We start from the raw sequence: 19,650 nt of genomic DNA, 5'->3' as shown, positions 1-19,650 counted from the left end.
ATAAACAGGCATTCTGGGGCACAGATCCAGGGCCACGAGATGTCTGGGGGCACAAAAGAAATGTGACACAAACAAAAAATGGATTCAAACGACCACAAAGAGACACAAACCAACCACAAAGAGATGCACAAAACAACTACAAAAAGACACAAACTCGAATAATGCAAAATGCCTGCAATACAAAACAACAATGTGAATATTTCAGACTGGATGTCTTGCTTCTATTAGGGGAAGGGAGCCCACTGTTTTATGACCCGTCAGCATAGAGAGTAGAGTGGACCACTATAAAATATTGATAACACAATAAGCAAATGCACATGGGAAACAAAATTGAGTAACAGAGTAAGACTTTGCACATACAGTATGCACATACAGTCACAGGGCTACTGCCATGAATAGACTTCATGAATGCTAATGTCAGTGTAGGCTAATGGAGGAGACGTCCTGGTGCCTCCAGAAGCACCGGGGAGTGCCCAGGGGAGGGATTGGCAGAGTCGAACTCACTCAATGCACGGGGACATGCCCACTGGGGATTTTGCCTCTACCCGTGCAGTTCCCTCAGTGGTAGCTGAGCTGATACACCCCTATAATACTATTAAATAGATGCACTGGCAGAGCCAGATGCCATGCCCAGTCGACCCTCCAATCAAGAGCAAAGGCAAACAGACACAGTATGATAGTATGTGAAGGTTGCCAAGTGAAAATAATGAGTTGTTATCAGTATTTGTAGAGAGAACATATGATATCCCATCAAGAGTTCAATTAAATGGCCAGACCATGTATAAAAGAAATACATCATTCCTTAAATTTGAATGACAATAGAGGCCATCTTTGCCGGGTGCTGCAGGCAGCTTGCATTGTGCTCTACGTTTGGTTTGGGACACGACCAGTGTATTTACATAATCTGAATTAAATGTAAATCAAGCTGTTTCATCTCTGTCTCCCTGGTATACGAGGGGTTAAAGTGTGTGTTCAAAAACCTCACCCCTCAGCAGGGGGAAAGAGTCTTCATTGTTGAGAAATCTGGAGTTCAAGGCCTGAAGCATCTTCTTTTCGGCAAATCTCTGCCTTTTAAAATATTTACCCCTGATGCCCCCTGAAGGAGAAAGGGTAGCCAGTTTGTATTTATGACACAATTCACGTAAATGTGGCTGTTTGGCCTTAATCCTTGCCTAATTAAGTGCCCGTCTGCTGAAGCAGACTGCTAAGGGCCAAAGCATAATACCTGTCGAATTATGGGAACAGCTGGAGCAGCCTGTCTGTCAGCAGATCAGCTCCACTTATTATCCTGCTCATTTATCGAGAGGGTAAAACAGAGACTCTCAACTAGTACCGGGGCCATCTTTATTTCTGTCTCTTTCTGCCGTATGTTATGGCTCCACATCCATGTGTGGTTCATAATTGTTTGAAATATGATGCTTTTTTATTTCACAGTGTGGGTCTGCTGTCCGTCTGAAAGCTTCTCTTCCTGCTGCAGAACACCAGAAAATCGAAACATGCATTCATTAATGAAAACTTCATCAAATTACCATTAAAATCATTACAGAATGCATAATTAATAAGGCAGAGCTGTTTGCCAAGGGGGAGTTTAATTAATCAAACAATCATAATTAATAGTTTGCATGTGGAGGTGAAAAAGAAAAAATATGACTGTGATGCTCCGCTTTTTCTCTCCCCTTTGATTTAACTTCAAAGATGCAGAGCCGTACTGTAGCACCACTCGGTGCTAGATTGGTAAATAAGCAGCATTGAGCCAAAAGTGTTGTTATTCGTGAATGCTGTGACCTACATAGTAACATTTACAATTCTCCCCCCTGTGATCAGCAGCTAATCAAGGCGGCCCACTGAAGCACTTCAGCAGCTTCAGTGTGATGGCAGGCAAAATTCTGATTCTGTCAAACATGAATTACACAAAACTGATTGACAGAGCAGAGATTATTATTTGATTATCAATGACATTTTAGTATAAACAACTGAATCCACTTTGTGTTAGAACAAATCTTCAATTTGAAAAGCTTCTTTCTTTATGTGTACATCTTTGTGAGTTCTCCTGAAAGTAATCTGAATAATGTTTCCATAAAAAAAAAAGGAGATTAATACATTAAATCAGGCACTTTCCATTTGAGGCATCGCTTTGGATGTATTGCCACCTGCTGGACACTCAGAGTTGGTGCTGGTGGATTCATCAGCGAAACATTAAGTCGTGCGTTTTTATGTCCCACCCTTGTGCAGCCCTTATGGGCAGGATTTATTAACGTGAAAACATACAGAAAAGACAATATCTAAATACTAGTGTGAGATGCAGCAAGACCAGCAGTCCCCACACCAGAGGTCTCTCTTCTGCTGCTGGCACAGGAGTCTTTAACCACTTCCTCCCCAGGCCACGTGCACCTGGTTGAGCAATGCGTCACACCTGGGCAGAGCCCTGACATACGTCATGCGGATCATCCTTTGCTCAGTTTGGAGAAGAAATTAAATACAAATATTCAAGTGAAGTAGGTACCTCACAATTGTTACTTTTCATTTGCTGGTTAGTAAGTAAGTGGTGGAAAATAAGCGTGTTTATGTACTTTATTTTAAAATTTCTATAGTATAATACTTTACAGACCTATACTACTACTACACCACTAAACTTCACCGGAAAATACTAAACCTTTACTCCAAATCTATCGGAAAGCCAGGTATTTATTTGTTACTTTGCAGATCAAGATATTACACACAAATCATCAACAAATATAATATCATGGATTATTCTTTTTTTATTAAATTATCCAGCAGTATGTAAAGTTGTCAAACTTAGCTCCACTATGAACATCTTTTTAAATGTAAATTTAACAACATTGTGCAGATGATATTTAATTACTTTTATTTATGTAAACTTTTGCCCAGAGAACTGAGACAACTCCAACATCCCCGATCAAACTCTGTAAAGGTGAAAGTTCACTGTGGTTGTGTTATAATATTTGTAAGTATTGTTGTTGGAGAGTTATTATGAAATACACAGTCAGTACCTTTACTCGTCTTATGACTTAGACTCAACTTCATATCTTCCACAAGGTGGCAGAATACACCACAAGATACTTTTTGGAGCACCAAACAGCTTTACAACATGACTTCAGCACCTTAGTTCAAGTCAATATACGGTTTTGTGTGCAAGCTATAGGACACTGTAATATTGTTACAGCTAGTGAGGTATGTGTGGAGGACTGGGCTTGTTTGTATTGACATCATCATCTTATTGTTAGAAATATAGTGTAGAGCCATTCATTTGTTATTATCCACATATTCAGAGTTTCTTTCCATCTGGAGAATTAAAAGGAAGCAACGCTGGAATTTAAAGAGATATTAAAAGGTTTATTACAACAACTTATCAATTAAAATTTGTATACAGAACTTTCACAAGTTACAGGTACACTTTCAACACAGTACCACTCCTCTTTTAGCAGTTAGGCCATGGTAAAAAAACAAAAACTAACCAAAGCTTTCTTAAACTTAGAACTACAACTCAAGTTGAAACAACTTGTTTAATGATATTTATCTGAACGAGACATTATCCAAGAAACAGTTAAATTCTCGCAGAGAATTATTACCTCATGCAGATAGCACATAACAGTTAAATAAAGATACATTTAAAAGAAAAAATCATACTTTATTAAGAAAACATTGTGTTAGCTTCTCATAAAACTACACAGTAGTAAGCCAGTACAGACTAAGAGAAAAGGCAAATTGACTTCATGGTTGCTTCCTACAATTATTTCAACGATGAAATGCTCACAATTCTTACAGGCGGTAGTAGTGTTACTCTAAGATACATGATGTGATTCCACATGACAAGCTATCGAGTCAGGAAGAGGCCGATCCTAATGACTGAAACATTGTTCAACTGCTAACAGAGTTCAACAGGCCTCAGCTACTGAAACCAGACTATGCAATAAAAAAACAAAGTACATAACACCGAGAAAGATCACATATCACTGATGTTATTTACAATGTTTTCTAAAAACGTCATCGAGGATTTACAATCGTGAAAACAACATAATCTTCTTCAGCATTTAAAGTCATAAACAGTCACTTATAAAGCAAAGACAGTATACAACAAGATGTTTCCTTACTGAGAAACTACGTTTCATGAGACCTTTAATCTGAGAGAACAACCGTCAACTCAAGCTAATCGGCATTAAAAAATGTACAGAAGTAATTCATACAAAAACATTAATGGCACTGAATGAAGTCCACATCGCCGAGATTGAGTCATGGAAAAGGTACTGCAATCCTACAATCACTGCTTCAGGAACAATCAGACTACAGGTGGAATGTTAATGAAATAACACACGTTTCTAAAAAGCTCACGTCCTTAAGACTAGTTTTACAAGCAGAGGTGAGCTCAAACATTCAAACTACACGATGCGACTGCAGCTGATCTCACTCGCAGAAAAGTTGTCAAATCTAAAATCCGATTCGGCCGTTTACATTTGTGTATTTAAAATCCGACTTCTAAAAAGCTGCCAGTACTTAACATGTGAGCTGTCAAACTCTAAAAAGGTAAACACCGTCATCTCTCAAAATGTGCAAAATGTGAAAAGCAAAATGATGAAAAAAAAGTGACTCCTCTTTATTTAACTTCATCATAAAGATAGTGCTTATTGAAAGTCATGAAAACAAACTAGTTACAAATGAACAACAATACACTTTGGTGAGGTCTAACAATTCACTGCTCAAACCTTCAGGCTTTTAAATAATACATAATAATAAATAAATCACACAAACATCTAAAGTGCCTGTTCTTTTGTCTTCGCCAATTCCAGACAAAACGTTTGCATTTTCAAAAAGCAAAATGGACCAAACACAAACAAATAGAAAACAGCAGTGTCCAAACTAAAGATGAGAGAGAATCCCTTTTCCTCTGAGGCGGCAGCGCTCCGGCGTCGACGCTCAGGCACAGTTCGGGACGATCAACTCGCCGAAGGCTGAGACTGGGTCTCCTCTGTGCTCTGGTTCGATGTGCTGGACGAGGCCGAGGCGGCTGAGGTTGTGGAGGAGGAGCTGACCCCGTTTGAGGTGCTGACGGAGCTGTGCTGGATGGCCTCGTTCTGGGGGCTGCCGGGGACGGACATCTCCTCGCAGCTCTCGTCCTTGTCGGAGACTGTGTGAGGAAAAAAGATGAGAAAACACCTGCTGAAGAAGCTCGTACCATTGTAACGTTTGGATTTTCTTACATATCCGTTTACCTGCAGCATTAACCCGATATGGAAAAAGGCGTTTGGAAAGCTTTGCCATGTGGGCCTAATCAGACGTATGCGGTGTACGCAAAACCGTTTCATTAATCCCCACAATGCTACTTCTGCACCCCTTCCTTTAATTAAAGCTCCAATGTCAATTTAAACCCACATCATAAGGGTGCATTACATTCTGGGGCATGTGGCAGTGTTTCCCATCCCTAACTGCATTCTCATTTGTTTTTTGTTACCTTGCCAACTACTGCAGCGACAGATGATTACAGCACCTGATTTTAATGATGCTCACACTGGAGAGTAGGGAAGACTTGGAGTCGAAATGCCACCAGCTGTTAGGCAGTTGCATTGAATTAATTGGATCCTGATGGGAAAAAAAAGACTCTACTCTCATGCTCTGTTCCGTAAAGGAATAAGGAGCACAGTGATAATTAATATTGTTAATGATATGAAGTCACTTGTTATGGCACTTTGTAATTAATGACTGGGTTTTGCATTTTAGAACGTAAAATACAGATTCCACAGCAAGAAGAAGCAATTAAAGTGCAATACAAATGTCTTCACATTAGAGGCTTCATCTGCCTTCTTGACTGGACGTTGACCGTGTGATTTAGTGCAAGTGAATGTCAAAGCGCTATAAACTTCCTTGCTGTTTTACTATGCAGAAGGTCAGCCTCAGAATAAATCAGCTTGGTGGTTTTGTTCCATGTTCAAGTGAGCATTATTGCTCCTAACGACATTAAGGGGTGGCTGTCTGATATATCGTAATCCCAGGGCAGCCAGAGCTTCTTTCTGCTCTCTTGGTTTCTGAAGTGGGGTTCGCTTGTAAGCAGATGGACCTCTTTGTGTGCCAAGTGAAAGCATGTCCTGGCTTGTTTGTGGGGCAGTCTGGGCAATTTCCTTCCACCTGCCATGGCTACGCCTGGGCAGGACGATGAAGGGTATTACCAGGCCTGGGGGGCAGTGTAGCCTTACGGGATGTGTAACATTGAGGGGAAAAAAAGGGGGCTTGATGAGGCCTTTACATGAGTGTGAGCCACGGATCAGTCAGAATCAAATAATGTGCTTCACTAATTAGCAAGATCGATTATTTCAGTGATTCCCGAGCAGGGGCACTCGTGCCTCGGGGTGTATTTATGCAATTGCCAGGAGGTACGTGGAAATATCGCGGAGAAGCTCAACTAATTTGAAAAAAACATAAATTCTGATTTAATTAAAACAATATTGAATCAGCTGTAACACCTGTACATGTTGCAATTTAAAGTGCATTAAAACTAGTTAGCAAGCAAGCAGCGACATCTGAACACTTAGCTAAGAGTAATGGATAAATGGCTGAAATAGACGCTTACAGTGGGAGTAATGAATTATAGGTAAATATACCGGATGAATGGTTGAAATGGCTAAAACCTTTGGGTAGATTTAGCAAACTATTTCACTACTTGCAAAGCAGAAGTGAACAGAGATTACATATTTAGCTGGAAACAAAGTATAAAAAGTGAGCTCAAACTATTGTATTAATAAAAAACTGAAACTAATGGATGTAAAAGGTCTGTGGAGGTACATCAAACGTATTGTTATTTCGTACTTTTATTCTACCAGACTTTTCATTCTCACATTAAATGGCTTGTCTAAAATCTACCCTCACGAGCCAACCTGATAAACTAGGGTATTTGGATGAAGTTCTATCTTCCCAAACAGGGGAAAAAGTGCTCCAAATGTCATCCTTCACAAAGGGTCTAGAAACATGGGACAGACATCCTCAGCAAACGCATGAGAAAGATGACCCAATTCATCCGCAGATCTTTCTGAAAGGGAAACCAGACGACACCAAATGAGACCTGGCTCTGACAGCCCACTCTAGCCTGGAAACCAGCAGTCCCATAATGCGCATGACGTGTGTCAGTGGGATGGTTAGCAATAAGGGATGCATAATGAACAGCCTAGCTTGGTGGACACCTCGCCATGAGAATGCTCTGCAGTCTTGTCAAGCTCGCTGCTTTAATGGACTCATTTCAGAGGCAATCATTGTCAATACAAGTCAGCGGAGACCGCTCGGAGCACAGTGGAGAAGTGGCTTGGAGCGCCACTTGTTCTCGTTGCATTCTGGCTCATCTGTGAGGGAAGCTGAGTTATGGCCAGAAAATCTGAATGACAGAGCCCCCGGTCGCGGGAAACGAAGAAATATCGGTGATATAATTCTAAATGAGACCATGTGATGAACAAGAACTGGCATGGAGACGACACGGTGTCCCGGCTGGCAACAGGACATGTAAATGAAGAGGCTGCAAAACAGGCAGAATCTTCTTGTGTATTAAAAATGTTCATGATCGTCGTGTGGTTTAGGTGTTACCAAAAGAGAGAGATCATGCTGACTTATCCACTTCTTTACAATCCAAGCATTTGGTTTCTCGACATCCTTCCTGCAGACACCTAGTTTCATCTGACAAATGTTTATTTAGGTGTCAAACGAGGAGGAAACAATTGGTTTCTTGTGGATACCACCTGTGTCCTCTTGAAACGACTCGGACAATGACGCCAGGGAGAATTTGTCTGGAGCTACACCGCCCATAAATGTCCGAACTTTTGAAAAGTTTTTTTGTTTAAATGGGATCTAATATGTCAGTAGCCTTTTCTGTGTGGCCATAAGTAAGACATGTCATTCCAGTGGTTAGCTGGAGCTCATTTTAGAAGCCTTTCACTGGAAGCCTCGGGCTGAGAATAATGGAGCATTACTCACTGTGATAGCCAGATTTCTTCTGCATGGCGGTTACAGGGCAATCTTTATGAGCCAGAAGAAGCTGCTTCAGCTGAGCCACTTCGTTTCTCAGCAGGGAGACTTCATTCTTTGAGAGAGAGGAGACACACAACAGCCCTCAATAAAACATGGACAAACTATACAACGATAACACTGTTTCTACGTTATCTCAAACATATCTTTAACATTTCAGTACTCTTCTTGTTACCTCTGGGCCAACATGTAAGCAGGTACTGATATATCTGCCAAAAGGTAAACATCTACAAATGTGTCAGCCACCTGACTTATCGGTCTAACTCCACTCTGAACCCAAAACCTGATGCTCAGTACGGTATACAAACCAATCCGCAGCTTGAATGTGGCTTTGTGCCCTCTCTACATGGAAGGCCGTACCTCTTATCCACCATTGGTGATTTTAAAGTCAGTTATTATTAATCGGATCACAGGGTTAAATACTTGTGACCTCTTTTGTACAGTAGGCCTAAATGACCACTACATCACGGCAGATAAACTCCAAAATGAACAGCACACGCGGAAAGGTAACAGTGTAATGAATGAACTCAGAATAAAGTACGACGCGCTTCCTCATTAATTTATTTTCTGCGCAATAATTAAAGGCCTTCGCTGGCTTCCAACCAGCACATTTGTCAGAGGTGAGCTGTTCGGATTCTCCCTGCAACTTTGCAGATGCAGCTGAGATTTACACTCTTGTGTCGTTACAGCTCCCAAGGGAGCGGAGGATTTCTGCATGTCGTAAAATAGGGCCACATTACGCTGAAGGTGACTTTAACTGGATTTAGAGCGGCCAGGGGCCCGCAGAACACCCAATGGCAGATTTAAGCTCCTTCTCTTTTCCTTTAAAAAGGACTATGGGCGGCTTAATCTATTAGTTTAAAAGCAGCCAATTTATTTGATTCCATCTGTTTAGTGTTGGCAGGGCTGCGCTATTGTAAGACAGATTTAAAGACAGCTGGAAGAAGCGTATGCATCGCATGTAGCTAAAGCCATATTTACTGGGTCTTCAACATGACTGCTGCCGTTTACAGCCAATACAAACACCTTCCTTTGAATCTCTCCCTCAACTCTGACACAGGAAGCACATGAGACAGGCTTGTGGACAAGCGTCCGAAATGTTAACATGCAGATTCATTAGTTGGATGCAAAAACAAATTTTACAGCTTAGCAGTGAAAGCACCGCGTTTGGTTGAACCATGACAGTGATGCTGCCATTCACGCTCCGGCCACAGTGACGTCACATCGCGTCATACCTGGAATCTTAAACTGGACTTGTGAGAGTCAAAACTTGTTTGCTAACTTTGTGAATAAATCAAAAATTGAGCAAATGGGCCTCGGGTGACGCTGTGAGCCCTGTGAGCTGCCTGCTCTGACATCTCATTAAAAAGCCAGTTAAGGATGATGTTAAAATAATTGTGCATCATTAGAGGCAGTTTCACTGATCAGCTGGGCCATGTCAGCAAGTTTTTTTTGTTGTTTTTTTTTTTACAAAAACTGCACCGCTGATTAATACCTTCATATAAAGCACCCTTTTATTTTCTGCCACATGTTGTTCCCTTCTTCGCAGTTAACTGCAATGCCCTGTTTATTACCTCATATACTCCCCTATTCATCTACCTACATTCAAATACAATTTCACAAAGCACACTCGGGACAAGTGTTTTTGAACCAGATATTAACGACATGAACCTAATTCTTTACATTGCTGTCTTTCCCCTCCTCCACCTTCCACATCTTACTCTGCTTTCATCGAAAAATAAGACAGTGAGCAAATAAACACCACATCTCATTTAATTGTCTGGAACACCGATGTGCCGCACCCCCGGCTCACACTTATCAACAGAGACAGCAGATACATGAACTGTTTCGAACTTGTCAGCATCAGATCCTAATTGCTTCCAGCAAAATGAAGGTTCAAAAAGACACCTTTCCCTAGGAGATTTTTGAGGCCATTCAGTAAACTGCTGAGACAGAAGCGAAGACACGCTTGTGCGCGGCTGACATCTGGAGGATACATCTTTATTGACAGGGACATATCGATGTAAAGGGCTCACACGCCGCCGCTGTCACACGGCAGCTCTTCTTAATCGGCTTTAATGACTTCATCACCACGGAAGGGAAAAGTCTGTGTACACGCGCTTACAACAACAGCACATGGTGATAAACAGACATACGCATGCATACACATACACGAACTGACACATTGATGCATAAGAGTACAAAACAAAGACAGATGAGGTAGCTGTTGTTACATGCAGTAGCTGGGGGGGGGTAAAGAGCACCTGTAGTTGTCCGTTCATGGAGTTGAGATCATCGGCCTTCTTCTCCAGAGACGAGACCCACACTTTCCTCTTCTGCCGACAGCGAGAGGCCGCAGCCCTGTTACGCTCCAGAAACTTGCGCCGCTTCTCATCAGGGTTTTCACTTGTGGTTCTGCGCCGGCGACCCCCGGTGCTTGGGGGGTTTGGCGCAGGGGGCGCTGGAGAAGCCTGAACAATAATAATAATAATAATAATAAACAATAACTGGCAAAACAACAGCACCACCACATATCTAATGTGCTGCTGGATTGTAGTCCTGCACGTAAGCATACCCACAGATTACAGACACAAACAAAGACGTCTTTTCTATAGAACTATGCTGAAACATTCGCACTGCAGTAGTGGATACTTACAGGTGTCTCTGTGGTGGAGGTGGCTGGCTGCTGAAGGGAATGGGGGGACGGTTCCTCAGTCGTGGGCAGGTGAGGAGGAGTTAGGACCGCGACGGGGGCTGGAGTTGGGGCTCGGGTCGGAGCAGGAGAAGTGGGAGCAGCGGTGTGGGTCACGGCGCTGCTCTGGACTTCAACAGCATTTCCATTGGTTACCTGAGGAAGCTGCTGGCTTAACGTGGCCTTCAGTTTCTGGGAAGAGAATTCAGCACGAGGCAAACAGTCATGACATGTTCATGCAAAGAGGAGAACTATATTCAGGTGTTAACACGGTAAAAAAGAGACAGTTTTATATAGAATCACAGTGTGTTCTCACTGACTATGATTTACACCTGGAATACCTTCCTTTGACTAAAACAATTAGGCTAGTTGTGACACACAAACAAGGTTATTATATATAATAAATAATGTTTGAGAACATAAAAATAAAATGGCAAGTACAACAAACTAAAAAGATACCTCAGTGGCTTACGGAAGTGTGAAGTTGAGGAAGAAGGGGTTACCTAAAGATGGCTAACGATCAGACCTATTATAGTATGAGAGTGAACAGACGAACATCTTGCTTCAGTGAAGCTACTGAAGCTACCAGCAGTCCGCAGAGAACAAGAAGAGAGGCATAACTGCTGACATTATTAATAAGGATGGTTACTAGATCATGGGAAATATACTACCTCTGCAAGTACTTTATTATCCCCTACCCCCGAATTAAGATTATGAAATAGGATGCTAAAAAATGAAAAAATCTAATAAGTAAGAAGAGAAGAAGAATTGAAAGAAATCCTGAAATATTAAAGAAACTGATGAAGCATGGAACACACTCCTCACATGTATTTAGCATGTTTAGGGTGTGACGTTATCTGAAGACCAAAGGTGATGGACATCCATGGCACATAATGTGACTCAAACTATTAAAAAAAAACGCTCTTTTTTTTTAACATCGACTGGGACTGCAAACGCCACACATCACACGGCCCATTCACAGAAACTATGTCTCTACAGACAGTGTTCACGATTCACAGGCCAGTTCCTCGAGTATCAAACAAGGTGAAAGTGAATGAGCCTTTCGAAGCAATAACAAAGTGAGAGGGAATACATTTACATGAGAAAACAGAGGACCACATTATTGTAACAACTACCTTTGCCAGACCAATCTATCTACCAAATTAGTTTATCGTGTAATACCCTTCCAGAAGCTCTTCTGGCAGAAACAAGATATTATTCTCTTGGAATGGCCCATAGAAAGAGGGGAGAGCCAGTCAGATTCATATTTCATCTCTGCCACGGAAACCTCATCAGTGTAATAACCCTCCATCTCATGGGTGTTATTCAACCATCTGCTACTATATTACTTATCTTTATTTTGCAACTAATTAACAGCATAATCTTCTAAATTCAGCAAGTTAATTATCATTATTGTGGTCTTTGCAGCATCATCAGTCCTTGTAAAGTACCGTCTCTGCGCCCCCTGAGAGAATGGTGGGGGCGGGGAGCAGGCAGGTTGAGCGGGGGTCTGTTTTCTTGACGCGGGCTCATTAGGTGTTTGCTGATGAGCTGAGTGCGGTGGGAGGTGCCGGAGTGAGAAGATGGAGGGGTGGGGGTGTGGGGGGGTGGGGGGTGTTCAGGTCAGGCAGGATTCTGCTGAACAAAAGGTTCCATGCAGGGCGAGGCCGACTTAATGTGCCTCGCTGAGCGTGTGCCAGGATGCCCCCAGCTGGCTTTCGCTGGTAGCCCCCGCCGGTTGGCCCCGGTGTCGGCGTGCTGAGCACAACGCTGTCTCGCCGTTTGTCATCTTCGTACCCCATGATCCCCGACAACCCCGTGCCCTCCTCCTCCCTTCACTCCTTCCTCGCCAGTCAGGATCAATCCTTCCCTCCGAATACACACACACACACACACACACACACACACACACACACACACACACACACACACACACACACACACACACACACACACACACACACACACACACACACACACACACACACACACACACACCTCCTCTCTGCAGTTTATCTGTTAATTTCCACAGGCGGGGCATGCTGCGAACACTTACAGGTTCTGTGATCCGTGCTTCATCACATTGCCACTGATCTCCCTCCAAACACTTCATATCCCTGCCCTTCAACTATCACTTTGTATACAGGAGGACCCAGTTAGTTGGGGGGGTGTTCTGTTTTTTTTCATTATCGATTAATCTGCAGATCATTTTCACAATTAATTGTCACAAAATAGTGAAAAATATAATTTCCCCTGTTGTCCGACCAAAAACCCAAATATATTCAGTTTACTATCATGTGTGACAAAGAAGCAAATTCTTAAATGCCTGCGTTATATTTATTGTAACGGTTTATATATTATGTTATTATTACTATCATTATTATTAAAGAAGCTAGAAGCACCAAATATTTAGCATTTTGCTTAATTTTCTGACTTATCAGTTAATCAACTAATCGTTGCAACTCTATAAATCAGTAAATACAAATCAAATTTCAAAGAAATACTAAGCAGTAAAATCCAGATGGAAAGTCAATTGTTAAAAGGGGAATAAAAAATGTAATTAAATAAAAAGAAAACTAAAAACACAGTTTTTGGACCACTTCAGACCCAACCTGTCACTAGCGCCCTCATCTGGTCAAGGAATGATCTCTTATCGTCAGGCTCCCTCATTACTTTGGTTGTTATTATCCCTCTCAGATGGGAAATGACAGACTCAACATGGAAATAATATTTGATGTAAAAGAAGAGATAGTTAATACCAGCTTCGCTTCTGATTGGGCGGGCTGTGGCGAGGGAGGTCCTGGGATCCCGGGGACGTTAGGCACTATGGTGACAGGTCTGACAAGCTGACGGCAGAGACAAAGAGACAGATCAGCACGGAGAAAATTTGTCTTCAGCTGTAAAAAAAAAAAGAAAAAAAAAAGAGAAAAAGACACAAACGCTCGCACATTACACAAACACAGCCACGGCAGGCTCTCAGAGTTTCCTCATATCTCAGCCTCATTAGGTTGGATGGCCTGTTATTTTGCGGAGGCAGCGCCACATGGAGATGCCGTGTGCACGCTAATGAACCTCTGCCTGCCTGCGTGAGAGCATATGGGCAGGGAAGCTGAGGAGAGGATGGAGAGACACGAGTTAGAAGGCCAGAGCCAGGCCTCATCTCGCAGCCGCTGACAATGAGACAGAGGGAGGTGGGGAGAGGGGGAGAGGGAGAGAAATAAAAGGGTGGGGGGGGTATGATCGAGTGAAAGCCCCACTGGTGGCTTATGTTCTCCGTCTACTTTTGCCCTCCTCTACTTGTCAACGGCTTTCCCAATCCCCACAGACTGGGAGAGGGTTTTTTTCCCCTGCTGTGCCGCTATCAGGAGATAATCATCTGCTGCTCAGTGTTCCACACAAACAACCAGGACTACAGCGAACAACAAGACAAGCTTCCACATGGGGGACCTAAAAGAAATTCCAAAAAGACCTTGATTTACAACATATCTCCTGTATGAGATTTCCTATATCTGTTACAATTGGTTAGTAACACACGTTAACAGTATCAGCTGTCTGCTCCGCCAGAAATCAAGAGCGTTGATTCTAATTGTACAAGGACAAATAGTAGTGAAGTGTGCTGGACCGGAGCCCGCTGTGCCTCGGCCAAATCCTGTGTCTTTGCCACTGTGACACGCAGTTGTGTACTCCTAAATCCATTACATCCCACAACCGCTGCAGCTCTGACTTCGCTGCCAAATCTGAGATGCCAAAAGTTGTAAACACTCCCTCTGTCCAAGTAGAGCGAAGACAATTTGTGGTATTAATGTATCGCTACAGCATAAGCGTATTCTAAATGTCCCTTTTGGAAGGACTTCAAATTTTGCTGATGTGAGCGATTGTCCGAACAACATCCCAAATTAAAAAATGTGATTAACAAACAGCAAACTTGTTGAGTTATTCGACACAATCTAGTGATTATGTTATTCTACACACTGGACTAAAATATAGTTATTTAAAGTTACCCTGCTTAAGGAAAAATATGCTTATTTTTCGTCAGTTAGTTCATTCATGTCCGTGAAAACGACAGTCGACAACACAATCTGCCCTCCAGGTTCATTTAGTGGCTGTTCTGAAGCTTTGTGATCGGGTTGAAAGGTCCAGAAACAGCTACTAAATGGACTGTCTGCTGTTTTCACAAAGTCGAAAATGAATTGCGAAGCTCGACTTTCAAGCCAATATGAATGAGACGTCTATAAACTGCTCAGAATGAGAACATGAGCCACTAAACTGACCTCCAGGTGAGATTGTTTTGTCCGCAAACAACATTATTTGTTCAAAACAGTTATTAAATTATCATAAAAGTCTCGTTTCAAAATGCTGCTTTCACTCAAACACAGTAAAACAACATTAACATGATACAACAAACAGCGAACTCACAGGGATCGTAGTTGGAATATGTACACTTGAGGTTGTAATGGCCGCAGGTATAGCAACCGGCATGGTCTGACCGTTAGGCAGCTGGAAGAGCACAGGGAAGGTGCCAGACACCGGGCTGAAGGGGGAGAGAGAAGAAATCCCAGTGAGGGAAACAAACAAACAACTTTGTGATTAACACACAAAACGAAATCTGTCGCAAATTAAAGACACGGGTGGCTACTAATACACCAGCATGATGTCATAATCAGGCAACAATTCACGGAAATAAAGTGGAACCAAAACAACTCAAAAACACACCTGTCGCGTAACAGGTTGAAGCAAGATTATCAGAACACATACTTTGTCATCACATTAGACCCCATAAGTGACATCAGTGTTGCCCAGATGTGGACTTCTGGATTCGGTAAAACACGTGGGATTTCCACCAAATTATCTGTGTGTTTGAAGCATATTTTACTTTCATTGATCATTACTTTGTTTGTTATTTCAGGGGGTTTCGATTAAAAAAAGAAATCTTAATTGCTCAATTATGGGCCCAGGGAGAGTCTGCTAGACAGATTTAGAATAAAACATCATAATTTGTGTCCGTGCGTCACTGCAAACATAATTGTTCAGACAGATTTTTAACAAGTCTAATTTCTTTGACCTGTGAAAGTTTCTGTAGCTGTAGCTCCATTTCACAGGCAATTGACGATCATAACGGATATCTCACATGTACACACAATCTGGCGAGCTTGTGCTTCACTGAACACTGTCCGTGTTCGACAACAATAGTCCTTCCTTACTGCGTCTTTGTTCCAATAAAAAGAGGCTCGATACACTTTACAGTGGTGTATGAAGGCCTCATACAGGGACAGATCATTACGTGGAAACCCCTTTGATTGTTTTGTTTTAAATACATTTTAAATAAATCTATATTTGAGGCAATGTCGATGTTATTCTTGGAGACGAGACTTATGAGGTCTACAGCCACAACAACTAAATTCCTTCACAGTGCAAATAAATGAAAAATCAAAAAACAAGCACATGCCTCATGAAATATGAGCTCACCAAACAACGAAACTGCACACATATTAAAAAAAAGATGACTTAGTAAAACCATAATTTAAAAAATAAAATGGACGTTTTGAGTTACTTACACTATAGGCCTATTAGTGGATGGGACTTGGGTAATAACAGAGCTAGATGTTGGTGATGGGAGAGCTTGCTGTATTACAACATTAGCCTCTGAGGTTGCTAGAAGTACATTGGGAACTTGGAGGGATGCAGGATGGACTATAGTGGATGTTGGCAGTGAGGCTGGCTGCAAAGATAAATCCTGAAAACATCATACAAGACCTTAGCTGCAGGAAGTATTTAATGAACACCAGATTGTTAAGAAGGGTTGCAACGGTATGAGAACCATCTCAGAAAATATCACGGCTTCACGGTCGCACACTATTCTTCGTCTTTTTCTTCTTCTTACGATTATAATCATCTTTATCGTTATTATCAGTTACAATGATCCTTAAAAGGATTGAAAACAGAACATGTTTCATAACGGAAGCATGTTAGCAGCACTAGCATGTTAAAACATACAAAAATAACATCAGCTTTGAGCTTTTAAAATAACGCCCTCTGATTATGAACAACTAATAAATACTGAGGTTTTTTATCAATACTGTAGATACGCACATGTTCATGTTAATGGCGCTGTATACCGTTACAACCCTATTAAAGTAAATCACTTCTTATGATAAAATGAAGGCCACATGTCACCGTATTCTTCTCAATATTAGGAATAAAAGAGCTAAACACATGGAAGCGTATTAGTCATCTAAAACATCCAATGAATTTCTCTAGATAATATTTGTGTGCAGTACTGTTAGCAGTTTTTCGTGGAAGTTGAGACAAAGTCAAACAGAAACAAGCCAATAATCTGATCTCTTATCACATTTATATTCATACAAGTGGATGTGTACCAATATATACCAATCACAAGAGGACGCCTGCTCCTCACTCCTCATGACATCCTTGTATACGCTCCATGATTAGCACAAATACTGCAAACAGCTCCTTTACCTTGTCATCGTTCGTGGTAGATTCGGGGTGAGGCAGTGGGCTGTCTCGATGTGCCTCCATAGCTGTGGGCTCCATAGCTGTTTTGTTGCGGATGATAGGCGTCGCAAGAGGTGACAAATCCAATGGTAACTACAGAAAAAATAAGAATAAATCATCTCAATGAAACATGTCAGTGGTATCAATGATCTGCTGACAGGAAGTCTGGCAACGACAACCACCTTTTTAATGTCATCTTCACTCGCTTTCTTGAAGTCGTGGTCAAACGGACTTGCAAGTTCATTGAAGAGTCCGACCTCCTCACAGTTCTTCAAAAAGCGGGTAGGTGTCGGTGTTTGGTCTGCAAATGGAGGAAAACCTTCAGAACCAAGACTGTAATGTAAAGTATGAATGGCATCAACACATCTCAACGTCAAGAGCACTCACCAGCAATGATGGCACTGTCGTTCCTTGCTGGACCAAACTTCAGGGTCATCTCATGTTTGTGCTTGTGGACAGCCAAGTGGTCCTCATTTGTGAATCTCTTTGTACGGTCAGAACAGAAAGAACAATCAAACAGGATCTCCATGGAAAAGTTTAAGAACGTCTGTTTGCTGTTTTAGCTGCAGGTGAGCAACTCAAACGACATCTCTCAGGTGTGTTCCAGGTGTTTCTATTATTGTGTCCATATTAAGATAGGTAGACTTAATGCTATAAACAACTCTTATGACAGTTTTGACAAAAACTGAACATTTTAATTTTCAGAAATGTGGGATTTTTAGCTGCAGGTCTGTTGTGTGATGACCCCTCCCTTCCACTAGGGGTCTGTGTCCTGTTTGCTGTCCGTTTCTCTTTCAGGATGTTAGTCGGCCACTGATGAGCGACACCTGAGCCAGGTTTGGTCCAAGCTATAAAGGCTGCCCCTCTCCCTTAGCTGGAGGTTCTCCTCACCTCCTCTTTGGCGGTGACTCGCCTGGGCTGACACGGCTGCAGCTTTGATTGATTGTTTGTTTAAGTTTGGTTATTGGTTCATTAAATAAATGTATATTTATTACTTTTATCACTCGTCTTTTCTCCCTTATGTTGCAGCCTTTGACCCGGGTTGTAACAGTTGTTAACATTGAGAATGCAGAGGTTATGTAAATTCTTCTTGATTTTGAGGACTTGAAGCTCAGTTTATACTTAATAATTATTCTAATGTATGTGTATATATGAAATAAATATATTACAACAAACGCATAAAATTTGAATTAATTTAATATAGTAAAATATGCAAATTAACCGTTTTTTTTTGTTCCCCTCCAGAATGACTTCATGCCTCTTTAAATGTATATTGGAGGGTTAAGGGGTCGGCTCCATATCAGTCCAAGGAGCCCCGGGTTCAAAATCTAGCGATCACACTTTATTATCTTAGTTGGTATTGTGCTCACATGGTGCATTTTCCAGAGGCAGGTTGATCCAGCTTCAGGTATGTCTACATACAGGGTAATATAAATCAGTGTCACAATAACATTCACGATAACAGAGATGACTTACCTGTCCACACCCAGGAGCAGTACATTGGAAAGGTTTATCATCACTCATATTAAGGAATTCCTGTTTTGTCACCCTGAAATAAAACAAGAAAAACGCACAAGCAGGAGTTAAATATCAGAATGAATAAAGATTATTATTGTAAGGGTAAACTGATTACAAATAAGACTATGGCTCCTTCAATAAGTGGAATAAACATCGTGGCTGTGGCTCAAATGACAGCAGATCTGAGTCGTATCGGATAATATGTGACAGGCACAGTAGAGGTGAAAGTCCTGAGAGAGCTCAGCTACACATTTGGACAAAGCATATCGATGATGGGCGGTTGCTTTGGTTGTTTACACCTCAGTGTCATCATAAAAGACGGTTTGTTTTCTTTCGGTCCAAATACGCGGCTGAGGCGGACATCCTCCGCTGACACGGTCACCGCTTTACGCTGTAAAATGTCTGGAAAAGGCGCAACACTAATAAACACATTCCGTTTATCTCTTTATTGCGATGCTCTGCCCAAGTCGCTTCCATGGAATAGCCCGAGCGCCCTGCGTTAACATACACCCGTCGCCATATTTGGAGCTAAATATCTCTGTAAACAAAAGAGATGTCAGGGTTTAGCTCGAGGTCGCTTTAATGTACCGGAGCACAAGTCCCTCGCAGTGCCAGAAAAGATGCCTTTTTTACAACCGCTTTGTGCCTTTTCGCCATCAGTTAAAGTGGACACTTACCTCTCTCAGCCACAACCCTTGATTTCCAAAAACCCCACGTCTGTACCGAAGTATCGCGAGAGCTGCTGAGGCATTTCCGTAAACGTCACACGAGGACAGTGCCAGGATTCTCATCATGTAGTTTTTGAATATTTATTCAGGAATGTAATTACAGATCCCCTTTAATCCGGTTTTTAAGATATATGTAAATACTCTGCTTTGAATAATGTTTTATTTTTCACAAAAAAGTTA

The 19,650-nt window shown here is 41.8% G+C and overlaps 2 protein-coding genes across 3 annotated transcripts; both read right to left on the bottom strand.

Moving 5' to 3' along the window:
• Positions 1 to 3,339: 3,339 nt before the first annotated feature.
• On the bottom strand, positions 3,340 to 15,489 carry atf2 (activating transcription factor 2; the record flags this gene model as incomplete). Its single annotated transcript, XM_079170258.1, has 7 exons — positions 3,340 to 5,143; positions 7,969 to 8,074; positions 10,284 to 10,490; positions 10,676 to 10,903; positions 13,471 to 13,557; positions 15,128 to 15,242; positions 15,467 to 15,489. The coding sequence occupies 7 exons, from the start codon at positions 15,487 to 15,489 to the stop codon at positions 4,953 to 4,955; spliced, it is 957 nt and encodes a 318-aa protein (XP_079026384.1). The 3' UTR covers positions 3,340 to 4,952.
• A 773-nt stretch (positions 15,490 to 16,262) lies between these two features.
• LOC306703751 (cyclic AMP-dependent transcription factor ATF-2-like) lies at positions 16,263 to 19,446 on the bottom strand (the record flags this gene model as incomplete). 2 transcript variants are annotated; one of them, XM_079169816.1, is made up of 6 exons in its annotated part: positions 19,420 to 19,446; positions 18,701 to 18,773; positions 17,612 to 17,708; positions 17,407 to 17,525; positions 17,189 to 17,317; positions 16,263 to 16,445 (listed from the first exon to the last, which is right to left on the bottom strand). In XM_079169816.1, the coding sequence occupies exons 2-6, from the start codon at positions 18,746 to 18,748 to the stop codon at positions 16,263 to 16,265; spliced, it is 576 nt and encodes a 191-aa protein (XP_079025942.1). In that variant the 5' UTR covers positions 18,749 to 18,773; positions 19,420 to 19,446. The 2 variants fall into 2 exon arrangements, with proteins under 2 accessions (XP_079025942.1, XP_079025943.1); XM_079169817.1 differs by lacking the exon at positions 19,420 to 19,446 and having other exon boundaries at positions 18,701 to 18,827.
• Between the last annotated feature and the right edge of the window lie 204 nt (positions 19,447 to 19,650).

Source organism: Pholis gunnellus (genome assembly GCF_910591455.1).
Source record: "Pholis gunnellus genome assembly, chromosome: 12".
Taxonomy (NCBI): domain Eukaryota; kingdom Metazoa; phylum Chordata; class Actinopteri; order Perciformes; family Pholidae; genus Pholis; species Pholis gunnellus.
The sequence above is the reverse complement of the archived record's forward strand: the minus strand, read 5'-3'. Positions and strand labels throughout refer to the sequence as shown.